Source organism: Notothenia rossii (genome assembly GCF_949606895.1).
Source record: "Notothenia rossii genome assembly, chromosome: 11".
NCBI lineage: Eukaryota > Metazoa > Chordata > Actinopteri > Perciformes > Nototheniidae > Notothenia > Notothenia rossii.
The window spans coordinates 56613383-56626853 of NC_136910.1; the positions used below are offsets into that span (position 1 = coordinate 56613383).

The 13471-nt window shown below is 40.2% G+C and overlaps 1 protein-coding gene across 1 annotated transcript in view; it reads right to left on the minus strand.

The window, feature by feature from the left end:
• Positions 1 to 679: 679 nt before the first annotated feature.
• The window catches only part of ntrk2b (neurotrophic tyrosine kinase, receptor, type 2b), a 34419-nt gene continuing 21627 nt past the window's right edge, over positions 680 to 13471 (minus strand). Inside the window, exons 12-16 of the mRNA XM_079657355.1 lie at positions 12881 to 13011; positions 11097 to 11269; positions 10425 to 10665; positions 4305 to 4463; positions 680 to 1803 (exon numbers count right to left, since the gene is read on the minus strand). Of these exons, the coding sequence (XP_079513481.1) occupies positions 1618 to 1803; positions 4305 to 4463; positions 10425 to 10665; positions 11097 to 11269; positions 12881 to 13011 (890 nt within the window). The 3' untranslated portion in view covers positions 680 to 1617. The remainder of the gene's footprint in view (positions 1804 to 4304; positions 4464 to 10424; positions 10666 to 11096; positions 11270 to 12880; positions 13012 to 13471) is intronic.

Consider the following 13471-nt stretch of genomic DNA (forward strand, 5'->3'; position numbering starts at 1 on the left):
TGACAAACACTTCCAGTTAGGAGACAACTAACTCCGAACAGAGACAGTTGTTCAGCTCTATAATCCTGAACGTCACCAAGCTGTCCCAGCTGTGTGCGTCACTCTTTAGTGTCCCCTGGTCTCCCAGCTGTGTGCGTCGCTTTTTAGTGTCCCCTGGTCTCCCAGCTGTGTGCGTCACTCTCTTTAGTGTCCCTTGGCCTCGCAGCTGTGTTCGTCATTCTTTAGTGTCCCCTGGCCTCGCAGCTGTGTGCGTCACTCTTTAGTTTCCCCTGGTCTCCCAGCTGTGTGCGTCACTCTCTTTAGTGTCCCTTGGCCTCGCAGCTGTGTTCTTCACTCTTTAGTGTCCCCTGGCCTCGCAGCTGTGTGCGTCACTCTTTAGTTTCCCCTGGTCTCCCAGCTGTGTGCGTCACTCTTTAGTGTCCCTTGGCCTCGCAGCTGTGTTCGTCACTCTTTAGTGTCCCCTGGCCTCGCAGCTGTGTGCGTCACTCTTTAGTGTCCCCTGGCCTCGCAGCTGTGTGCGTCACTCTTTAGTGTCCCCTGGCCTCGCAGCTGTGTGCGTCACTCTTTAGTGTCCCCTGGTCTCCCAGCTGTGTGCGTCACTCTTTAGTGTCCCCTGGCCTCGCAGCTGTGTGCGTCACTCTTTAGTGTCCCCTGGTCTCCGTTTTGTTTTCAGCTTCTTGCAGTGTTTCGTTCACGCAGCTTTTAGTAAACGCTGCGCATGTTTCCTCAAGTTGCTGAATATGTTTTTTTCATCTTCTTGTGTTTTTATATTTGCATCGTTTTTGAAGCTGCAGCGCGTCTCTCCCAGTGGGAACATTTTGGGACGTTGTGGCGCATTTTCACTTGTCGGCCACCGTTTGTTTGCCCTTGTGTTTTTACAACCTTTAACATTGATTTGATATCAGCCAGTGGACTAACAGACAGGCATTATGAGCATGAGCTTCACACTGTTTTTTCTTAAACATGTAATAATACGTTTCTGTAGATGACTCAAAGAAAAACAGTTTATAAATTCTACAAATATTAAAATAGTCTGTGACATATAAAAGAAAAAAGCTTCATGAGTCCTGCAGAACATGTGAAGAGAAAGCTGTATCTAAGAAGTGTGTCCCTCCATATTTAAAGTCCTTTATGGAGACACATTATTTTCCCTTTCACTCCTAGCAAATGTAAAATTACAGGAGATTATTTTAATGCACAATGACTATTTTTTTTACGCCTGTAGCCGTGATAAATATGCATTTTGGTTTCCATTTGTGAAACATGCCTCTGCAAATGGATAAGAATAAAAAGAAAGCAAAGTTTAAGGCTTTTTCTCGATGTAATGAGGACACGGACGATAGCATTTACAGGAACATTTACAGCCGGGTACTGTACACACACACAACCTTAATTCCCTCCTCTTTGCACACACTCCACACACACACACACACACACACACACACACACACACACACACACACACACACACACACACACACACACACACACACACACACACACACACACACACACACACACACACACACACACACACACACACACACACACACACACACACACACACACACACACACACACACACACACGCGCGTACGTACAGCAGCAGCAGCAGCCTCAGCCCAGGATGTCCAGGTAGACGGGCGATGCTTTAGCGAGGCTCTGCAGCATGGCGTGGATCTCCTTGATGTTCAGCCTCATGTACGGCTCCCTCTGCCAGCAGCCCAGCATCAGGTCGTACACTTCTTTAGGACAGGTGCGAGGCCGCTGCAGAACACGGCCCTGCGTGATGCACTCGATCACCTGCAGGATGAAAAACAACAAGGGAAGGTAAGGTATGTTTATTTATATACGGAGGTGGGAAGTAGTCGAGTACAAATACTTCGTTACTGTACTTAAGCACATTTTCTGGTATCAGTACTTTACTCCACTACTTATTTTTCTGACAACTTTTTACTTTGACTTCTTACATGTTGAACACAAATACCTGTACTTTCTACTTCTTACATGTTGAACTCAAATACCTGTACTTTCTACTTCTTACATGTTGAACTCAAATACCTGTACTTTCTACTTCTTACATGTTGAACTCAAATACCTGTACTTTCTACTTCTTACATGTTGAACTCAAATACCTGTACTTTCTACTTCTTACATGTTGAACACAAATACCTGTACTTTCTACTTCTCACATGTTGAACACAAATACCTGTACTTTCTACTTCTTACATTTTGAACTCAAATACCTGTACTTTCTACTTCTTACATTTTGAACACAAATACCTGTACTTTCTACTTCTCACATGTTGAACTCAAATACCTGTACTTTCTACTTCTTACATGTTGAACTCAAATACCTGTACTTTCTACTTCTTACATTTTGAACACAAATACCTGTACTTTCTACTTCTTACATGTTGAACTCAAATACCTGTACTTTCTACTTCTTACATGTTGAACTCAAATACCTGTACTTTCTACTTCTCACATGTTGAACACAAATACCTGTACTTTCTACTTCTTACATGTTGAACACAAATACCTGTACTTTCTACTTCTTACATGTTGAACTCAAATACCTGTACTTTCTACTTCTTACATGTTGAACTCAAATACCTGTACTTTCTACTTCTTACATGTTGAACACAAATACCTGTACTTTCTACTTCTCACATGTTGAACTCAAATACCTCTACTTTCTACTTCTTACATGTTGAACACAAATACTTGTACTTTCTACTTCTTACATGTTGAACTCAAATACCTGTACTTTCTACTTCTTACATGTTGAACACAAACACCTGTACTTTCTACTTCTTACATGTTGAACTCAAATACCTGTACTTTCTACTTCTTACATGTTGAACTCAAATACCTGTACTTTCTACTTCTTACATGTTGAACTCAAATACCTGTACTTTCTACTTCTTACATGTTGAACACAAATACCTGTACTTTCTACTTCTTACATGTTGAACACAAACACCTGTACTTTCTACTTCTTACATGTTGAACTCAAATACCTGTACTTTCTACTTCTTACATGTTGAACTCAAATACCTGTACTTTCTACTTCTTACATGTTGAACACAAATACCTGTACTTTCTACTTCTTACATGTTGAACACAAACACCTGTACTTTCTACTTCTTACATGTTGAACACAAATACTTGTACTTTCTACTTCTTACATGTTGAACTCAAATACCTGTACTTTCTACTTCTTACATGTTGAACACAAACACCTGTACTTTCTACTTCTTACATGTTGAACTCAAATACCTGTACTTTCTACTTCTTACATGTTGAACTCAAATACCTGTACTTTCTACTTCTTACATGTTGAACTCAAATACCTGTACTTTCTACTTCTTACATGTTGAACACAAATACCTGTACTTTCTACTTCTTACATGTTGAACACAAACACCTGTACTTTCTACTTCTTACATGTTGAACACAAACACCTGTACTTTCTACTTCTTACATGTTGAACTCAAATACCTGTACTTTCTACTTCTTACATGTTGAACTCAAATACCTGTACTTTCTACTTCTTACATGTTGAACTCAAATACCTGTACTTTCTACTTCTTACATGTTGAACACAAATACCTGTACTTTCTACTTCTTACATGTTGAACACAAACACCTGTACTTTCTACTTCTTACATGTTGAACTCAAATACCTGTACTTTCTACTTCTTACATGTTGAACTCAAATACCTATACTTTCTACTTCTCACATGTTGAACTCAAATACCTGTACTTTCTACTTCTTACATGTTGAACACAAATACCTGTACTTTCTACTTCTTACATGTTGAACCCAAATACCTGTACTTTCTACTTCTTACATTTTGAACTCAAATACCTGTACTTTCTACTTCTCACATGTTGAACTCAAATACCTCTACTTTCTACTTCTTACATGTTGAACTCAAATACCTGTACTTTCTACTTCTTACATGTTGAACACAAATACCTGTACTTTCTACTTCTTACATGTTGAACACAAATACCTGTACTTTCTACTTCTTACATGTTGAACACAGATACCTGTACTTTCTACTTCTCTCATTTTCCAAACAGGCTGGTTCCTTTAGTCTGAATGTGTGTTTGGTGGCGTGATCATTATTATTTAGAGTCATTGCGTGCCTATTGATTTGAACACGATCCGTGTATCCATCATTTCCTGGTCTTCTCTAAAGAGCTATTTCTAACAAGACTATACGTAGAAGAGTGTGTGTGTTTAGATAGAGGTGAATAATGATCGTGTGTGATTATTTAAAAGAGTCTCTGACCTCGTTGTTGGACAGCTGGTACCAGGGCTGCTTCCCGTAGGTGAAAATCTCCCAGAGCACGACTCCAAGGCTCCAGACGTCGCTCTCTGTGGTGAAGCGTCGGTACATGATGCTCTCAGGAGGCATCCAGCGAATAGGAAGCATCGTGTGACCTCCGACCTGAGGGAGGGGGAGAGAGAGAGGGAGAGAGAGAGGGAGACAGAGAGGGAGAGAGAGAGAGGGGGGTGAGAGAGAGAGAGAGAGAGAGAGGGGGAGAGAGAGAGGTGAGGGAGAGAGAGAGGTGAGGGAGAGAGGGAGAGATAGAGAGGGAGAGAGAGGGGGGGATAGAGAGAGAGATGGGGGGGAGAGAGGAGAGGGAGAGATTAAGAGAGGGAGAGAGAGAGAGCGAGAGAGACAGAGACAGAGAGAGAGAGGGAGAGAGAGAGAGAGAAATAGAGAGAGACAGAGACAGAGAGAGAGAGGTGAGGCTGGGACAGACATGCACTTCCTCCGAATATTTTGAAAAATTGAATGAATAAGGACGTTTTGATGTCACTGTTAAAACCCGTACAATAACTGAATGACTTTCAAAATAAAAGTACTTAAAGGACAAGGAGACAAATCTTGCGGCCAAATATGTATTTAAACACACACACACACACACACACACACACACACACACACACAAACACACATTAATATATATATTCATATTAATGTAGGTATTAATGTTAGGTACAGAGATACACTACGTCCTAAAATATGAGAGATTCAGTGAATAAGGAACTTTATTTTGAAAATCTAACCCTGTTTAAATCCTTCAACTAAACTAAATATTAAAAATATAATTAAAAATAATCCAAGGACAATATCTACCTAATGTATGAACACCCTGACACACACACACACACACACACACACACACACACACACACACACACACACACACACACACACACACACACACACACACACACACACACACACACACACACACACACACACACACACACACACACACACACACACACACACACACACACACACACACACACACACACACACATGCTTTGGCAGCACTGTTACCTGAAACTTTAACACCAATAAAGCCCCATTGAGTGAGAGAGAGAGAGAGAGAGAGAGAGAGAGAGAGAGGGAGAGAAGAAATGAGGGAGAGAAAGAGAGAAGAGGGGGAGAGTCTTCATTAGAAACCACACCATCAGAGCTAGTTTACTCTGAGCTGAGTGGACCTCATGAACAGGTAATGTGGTGTATTAAATTACTAATTATCAAATTAGGTTTAGTCACTCGGGTTTTCCTGAAAATCGGCTTTTATTATTACATCAAATGCTTTGAACTCTGCAGCGTCTTCCTGTCTCTTTCCATCTGATGTTTCCTGTCTGCTAAACGCATTTCCTGTCTCCTCTTTTATCCAATCACCTTCATCACCTACACCCCCACCACCGTCATGTCCATGAAATGTCTGGATATAGTGAATAATATTGATCCCAGTTTCTCAGAAATGTCTTATTAGTATTGCTTTGTCCGTCCAAAACCCGAAGATATTTACTTTAGACGGATGTCAGAAGGAAAAGCACGAAATCTACACATTTCTTTTCATGAAAAATAAATGTCATCCTCAAAAAACACACTGGACGCTGCACTAGGTCAGAAACCAGAGGAGACTGTGAGGTCCACCGCAGACGGACCACTTTTGGACGAAATGTCCTCTCCGCTAAAGTCAGCTCGTTGTGGAATAGCCTCCCAGCTGAGATACGGGATTGTCCCACTCTCAAAAGCTTCAACGGTCAACTCGAAGAATGGTTGAGAAACAAACAGACGTGCAATCACCGCTAAATGCACTTTAACACGGAGGTATCTCCTCTCGCACTTTTTGCATATCATGTATTTGTTTTTGCTATGTGTATAATTGTCATGTTCTTAAATGTTTGGGACTGCGGATGGAAAGTAGCTCCAAGCTAAAAATCCGTCATATTTACGCTTGACGCAAAACTTTTTTTTTAATGATGAATCAATTATTAAAATTAATTGAAAAATCATAATTATAATATTTGTTGTTGTTTTTGTTGTTGTTGTTGTTGAGCAATTAATGAATATATCAAATCATCTTGTAACCCTAGTTCTTATAACGTATGTTCAGTTGTGTTCACATGGCATCAGTCTGGCAGCCTCTAAGTCAGGGGCGTCAAACTCAATTTCATCACGAGCCACATCAGAATTATGGTTAGACTCAAAAGGGCCGGTTGTAACTTTAAGACTATATAAAAATACATATATAAATATTTAATATCTATAAAATAATGTATTATATTACATTGTTGCCTCTGCATTGGATTGTTATCTGATAGGGTAATAACTCCATAATGAACTACGTCTGAAAGCAGAAGTCTACGGCAAATAATTGCAAGTCTCTTCAGTGAGAATGTCACAAAATGATTTAAAAAGAAAAGAACATTCTGGAAAAAAAGTAAAAAAAAGGCATATTTTGAAGAGAAAAAGGGGAATTCTGAGAAAAAGTCAAATGTGAGAAGCATTGTGCTCCATGTGTGTAAATCAGCATGTACCCGCATAATAACTATTTGCAAGCTCTTGTGGGGCCACATTAAATGAAGTTGCGGGCCGGATTTGGCCCCCGGGCCTTGAGTTTGAAACCCCTGCTCTCAGTCTTATTCATGGTTGATGTAATTTATTTTATTGCATATATATCTAATATTGTTTTAGCAGATAAGACGGTCTGACTCTGTTAAGCTGCGTCCTGTCCTGCTCTTTATTTAATAAAGACGTCTCAGCTGTTGACAGACGCTCTTGGTGGAGATCCTATCTGATGCATGGAGATTTATTTATCATTCCTTATATATTTCTGTCCAGCAGAGGGCACTGTGGGGTCCAAACTGCTATAGAAGAATAAGGAAATACACCCATCTAATCATCACAATGACAAACTATAGTCTTTTTATTGGTCTTTGTCGGAGCTTCTTATACTGCTATTTGAATACATTGACTTCATGCAGAGTGAGGGGCCGTATTAACTCCAGGGAAAAGAGAATTCCTGCACCGTGTGCCCTTATTGTCAGGCTAACAGTAATTTTATGCAGATTATAGAATTTGCATTTAAATGGTATTACAAATAGATAAAATACCTCAGGTTTAAAACTGTCATTTCTCCAGCTACACGGTTATTTAAAGCCAAAACTGGAATCAAATTCTAATTACATATTTGAGCGTATGGCGGTACATTTCCATATTTGTGTGTATATTTCACAAGGTCGTGAGCAGAGGTCAAAGAAGAACTCAGATTCTACAGCAATACTGAGAAAAATACTTCATATATTTTTGGTATTAAAATATAAGTTAGGTATTCAAAGAAAAAATTACTTTGTTTTATGGCTGGAAATAATGACACCAGGTGCTATACATTTAAATAAAACAATCATCATTTAATGAATCTACTGGTCATTTATGTGTTTATTTTTATTTTATTTCAACATTTTTTAATTCTTATTTAATTTTAATTCTTACTGTTACCTTTTTATATTATTATTATTATTTTTATCACAATTGTTTAATTATTATTATTATTATTATTATATTTTGTAAATTATTTGTATTTTATATATGTATTGCATTTATGTAAACACATTATTATTATTGTTATTATTATTATTATTATTATATTTTGTATATTATTTGTATTTTATATATGTATTGCATTTATGTAAACACATTATTATTATTGTTATTATTATTATTATTATTATTATTATTATTATATTTTGTATATTATTTGTATTTTATATATGTATTGCATTTATGTAAACACATTATTATTATTATTATTATTATTATTATTATTATTATTATTATTATTATTATTATATTTTGTATATTATTTGTATTTTATATATGTATTGCATTTATGTAAACACATTATTATTATTGTCCATCCATCCATCCATCTTCTCCCGCTTATCCGTGGTCGGGTCGCGGAGGTAGCAGTTCCAGCAGAGAGCCCCAAACTTTCTTTTCCCTGGCCACATCAACCAGCTCTGACTGGGGGATCCCAAGACGCTCCCAGGCCAGAGAAGAGATATAATCCCTCCACCTGGTCCTAGGTCTACCCCTTGGTCTCTTCCCAGCTGGACGTGCCTGGAACACCTCCCTAGGGAGGCGCCCAGGTGGCATCCTAACTAGGTGCCCGAACCACCTCAACTGGCTCCTTTCGACGCGAAGGAGGAGCGGTTCAACTCCGAGTCCCTCCCGGATGACCGAACTTCTCACCTTATCCCTAAGGGAGACACCAGCCACCCTGCGGAGAAAACCCATCTCGGCCGCTTGTACCCGCGATCTCGTTCTTTCGGTCATGACCCATCCTTCATGACCATAGGTGAGGGTAGGAACGAAAATGGCCCGGTAGACAGAGAGCTTTGCCTTTTGGCTCAGCTCCCTTTTCGTCACAACGGTGCGGTAAAGCGACTGCAGTACCGCTCCCGCTGCTCCGATTCTCCGACCCATCTCACGCTCCATTGTTCCCTCACTCGAGAACAAGACCCCGAGATACTTGAACTCCTTCACTTGGGGTAAGGACTCATTCCCTACTTGGAGTGGACAGTCCATCGGTTTCCTGCTGAGAACCATGGCCTCAGATTTGGAGGTGCTGATCCTCATCCCAGCCGCTTCACACTCGGTTGCGAACCGATCCAGTGAGTGCTGAAGGTCGCAGACCGATGAAGCCATCAGAACCACATCATCTGCAAAAAGCAGTGGTGCAATCCTTAGTCCACCGAACTGCAGACCCCCTCCCCCACGACTACGCCTCTAAATCCGATCCATGTATATTACAAACAGGATTGGTGACAAAGCGCAGCCCTGGCGGAGGCCAACCCTCACCTGAAATGGGTCCGACTTACTGCCGAGGACCCGGACACAGCTCTCGCTTTGGGAGTACAGAGATTGGATGGCCCTGAGTAGAGACCCCCTCACCCCATACTCCCGCAGCACCTCCCACAGTGACTCCCTTGGAACCCGGTCATACGCCTTCTCCAAGTCTACAAAACACATGTAGACTGGATAAGCATACTCCCAGGCACCCTCCAGGATCCTTGCGAGAGTAAAAAGCTGATCCGTCGTTCCACGACCAGGACGGAATCCGCATTGTTCCTCCTCAATCTGAGGTTCGACAATCGGCCTGACCCCCTTTCGAGTACCTTAGAGTAAACTTTCCCGGGGAGGCTGAGTAGTGTGATGCCTCGGTAATTGGCACACACCCTCTGATCCCCCTTTTTGAAAAGGGGAACCACCACTCCGGTCTGCCACTCCTTCGGTACTGTTTCCGACTTCCACGCAACGTTGATGAGACGTGTCAACCATGACAGTCCCTCAACAACCAGAGCCTTCAGCATTTCTGGGCGGATCTCATCCACCCCCGGGGCTTTGCCACTGTGAAGTTGTTTGACGACCTCAGTGACCTCCCCCCGGGAGATTGGTGTCGATCCCCCTTCATACTCCAGCTCTGCCTCTAACATAGAGGGCGGAGTTGTCGGGTTCAGGAGTTCCTCAAAGTGCTCCTTCCAACGCCCTAACACTCCATCAGTTGAGGTCAACAACGTCCCATCCTTACTGTACACAGCTTGGATGGTTCCCTGCTTCCCCCTCCTGAGGTGTCGGACAGTTTTCCAGAACAACTTTGGTGCCGCCCGAAAGTCTTTTTCCATTATTATTATTGTTATTATTATTATTATTATTATATTTTGTATATTATTTGTATTTTATATATGTATTGCATTTATGTAAACACATTATTATTATTATTATTATTATTATTATTATATTTTGTATATTATTTGTATTTTATATATGTATTGCATTTATGTAAACACATTATTATTATTTTTATTTTATTTATTATTAACTCTTACTTTTTCTATCCTGTGTTTCACTCTGAATTTCCCTACTGGGATCAATAGAATCAGAATACCTTTCTTAGTCCCACAGAGGGGACATTTACATTTTTACAGCAGAAAAGAGACAAAGACAGCTTCATGTTAACTAAGAAGCATGCATACAAAAATATTAAAGATTAAAAAAGAGCCCTAATAAAGGAATTAGAGGTGTAGTACTCACTCTGTAATAGTCTGTGCTGTAGACGTCTCTGGACATGCCGAAGTCTCCGATCTTCACCAGCAGGTTTTCTCCCACCAGGCAGTTCCTTGTTGCCAGGTCTCTGTGGACGAAGTGTTGCGAGGCCAGGTACACCATGCCGGCTGCAATCTGCTGAGCGATGTGCAGCATCTGAGACTGAGTGAGCTCCACCATGATGCTGTGCTGCCCGTCAGACATCAGCACCGCGTCAGGCCCGTGAGACCTGGACACAGAGACAAGCAAACGGTAGAGTACGTCAGGAAATATAAAACTGAACACAAGATACGTACATTTGAGAAGCAAAGGCAGAGTTTGTTGTCACTTTTGCACGAAAAAAAAAGCACTAAAAGGGCCATAGTGTGCTGATGTTCAGGTGTATATCAGTATGTAGAGTCTCTACTTTAAAGAGTCCTCTCCTGCTGATGTTCAGGTGTATGTCAGTATGTAGTGTCTCTACTTTAAAGAGTCCTCTCCTGCTGATGTTCAGGTGTATATCAGTATGTAGTGTCTCTACTTTAAAGAGTCCTCTCCTGCTGATGTTCAGGTGTATATCAGTATGTAGTGTCTCTACTTTAAAGAGTCCTCTCCTGCTGATGTTCAGGTGTATATCAGTATGTAGTGTCTCTACTTTAAAGAGTCCTCTCCTCTACTTACCTGAGGAACTTGTTGAGGTCTCCGTGCTTCATGTACTCGAACACCATGATGAGCGGATCGCTCTCCACACACACGCCGTAGAAAGTGACGATGTGTTCGTGCTGCAGGTTGGTGAGAAGCTCCGCCTCTCTGTAGAAATCTGCCCGGCCGCTCTCATTGGCCTCTTTCAGAGTCTGAGGAAAGACAAGAGGAGAGAAAACACCTGCATGAATTACATCTACTCCATACATTTCAGCAGATCAGATGTGGGAAGTAGTGGAGTACAAATACTTTGTTACTGTACTTAAGTACATTTTTCTGGTATCAGTACTTTACTCCACTACTTATTTTTCTGAGGACTTTTTACTTTCTACTTCTTACATGTTGAACCCAAATACCTGTACTTTCTACTTCTTACATGTTGAACCCAAATACCTGTACTTTCTACTTCTTACATGTTGAACACAAATACCTGTACTTTCTACTTCTTACATGTTGAACTCAAATACCTGTACTTTCTACTTCTTACATGTTGAACCCAAATACCTGTACTTTCTACTTCTTACATGTTGAACACAAATACCTGTACTTTCTACTTCTTACATGTTGAACTCAAATACCTGTACTTTCTACTTCTTACATGTTGAACTCAAATACCTGTACTTTCTACTTCTTACATGTTGAACACAAATACCTGTACTTTCTACTTCTTACATGTTGAACACAAATACCTGTACTTTCTACTTCTTACATGTTGAACACAAATACCTGTACTTTCTACTTCTTACATGTTGAACACAAATACCTGTACTTTCTACTTCTTACATGTTGAACTCAAATACCTGTACTTTCTACTTCTTACATGTTGAACACAGATACCTGTACTTTCTACTTCTTACATGTTGAACACAAATACCTGTACTTTCTACTTCTTACATGTTGAACCCAAATACCTGTACTTTCTACTTCTTACATGTTGAACACAAATACCTGTACTTTCTACTTCTTACATGTTGAACACAAATACCTGTACTTTCTACTTCTTACATGTTGAACTCAAATACCTGTACTTTCTACTTCTTTCATGTTGAACTCAAATACCTGTACTTTCTACTTCTCACATGTTGAACTCAAATACCTGTACTTTCTACTTCTTACATGTTGAACTCAAATACCTGTACTTTCTACTTCTTACATGTTGAACTCAAATACCTGTACTTTCTACTTCTCACATGTTGAACTCAAATACCTGTACTTTCTACTTCTTTCATGTTGAACTCAAATACCTGTACTTTCTACTTCTTACATGTTGAACACTAATACCTGTACTTTCTACTTCTTACATGTTGAACTCAAATACCTGTACTTTCTACTTCTCACATTTCCCAAACAGGCTGGTTCCTTTAGTCTGAATGTGTGTTTGGTGGCGTGATCATTATTATTTAGAGTCATTGCGTGCCTATTGATTTGAACACGATCCGTGTATCCATCATTTCCTGGTCTTCTCTAAAGAAGAGGGACCAATGGAAACGTTGTCATGTTGCCGTTGTTCAGCATGGAAACATTCATTAGCTAACAATGACATTATTGTTCTATTAATATAAAGGGAGGTCAGGTACTCTTTAAAACAGCTGCTAGTTATGGGTACTTTTTACTGAAGTACATTTCAAAGCCTCTTTACTTTGACTTGAGTAAAGAAGTTTAGTCAGTACTTCTACTTTCACCAGAGTATTTTTAAATACGTGTATCTGTACTTCTTGAGTAAAGGACGTGTGTACTTTTATAAATGACAGATTGTTCTGTACCTTGACGGCCACGTGGATTTTCTCCTGATCTGGGGTCAGGTTGTAACACTCGGCGAGGAACACCTTCCCGAACGCCCCCTCTCCGAGCTCCCGCTTCAGAACGATGTTGTGTCTCTTGATGTGCTGCACAACTTTAATGCACAATAACACACAAACAATCCTGAGCTCATCATGATTATCCAGCGGGAGTTTCAGTGAATGTAAAATTGTATTGTCTTCCCAATCCTGAGCAGATATTGTAACACACTAAAAGTATGTTTGACATTTCTTATATGGCATTATAATAAGATTTAATTATTTACAAAATGCTTTATAATGTGTTTTTAATTTATTGTTACAATGCATAATGCATACTCTAACTATAATATAGTGCTATAAGCAGTTCCTAGCACATAAGTCTATTTGTAATGCATTATAGGCACTGCAGTTGCTCCTTCAGGCTCATTCTGCTGAGTGTATCTTCTGTTAAAGGGTCTCGTGTTTCTGAGCATCATCTAATATGCTTCAGTTTCACCGTGCAGGCGGATGCTGACGGTGAAAACATGGCGTCCGGTGGCAGTGACCCCTGAACGGATCTGATCTGGAAAGGTG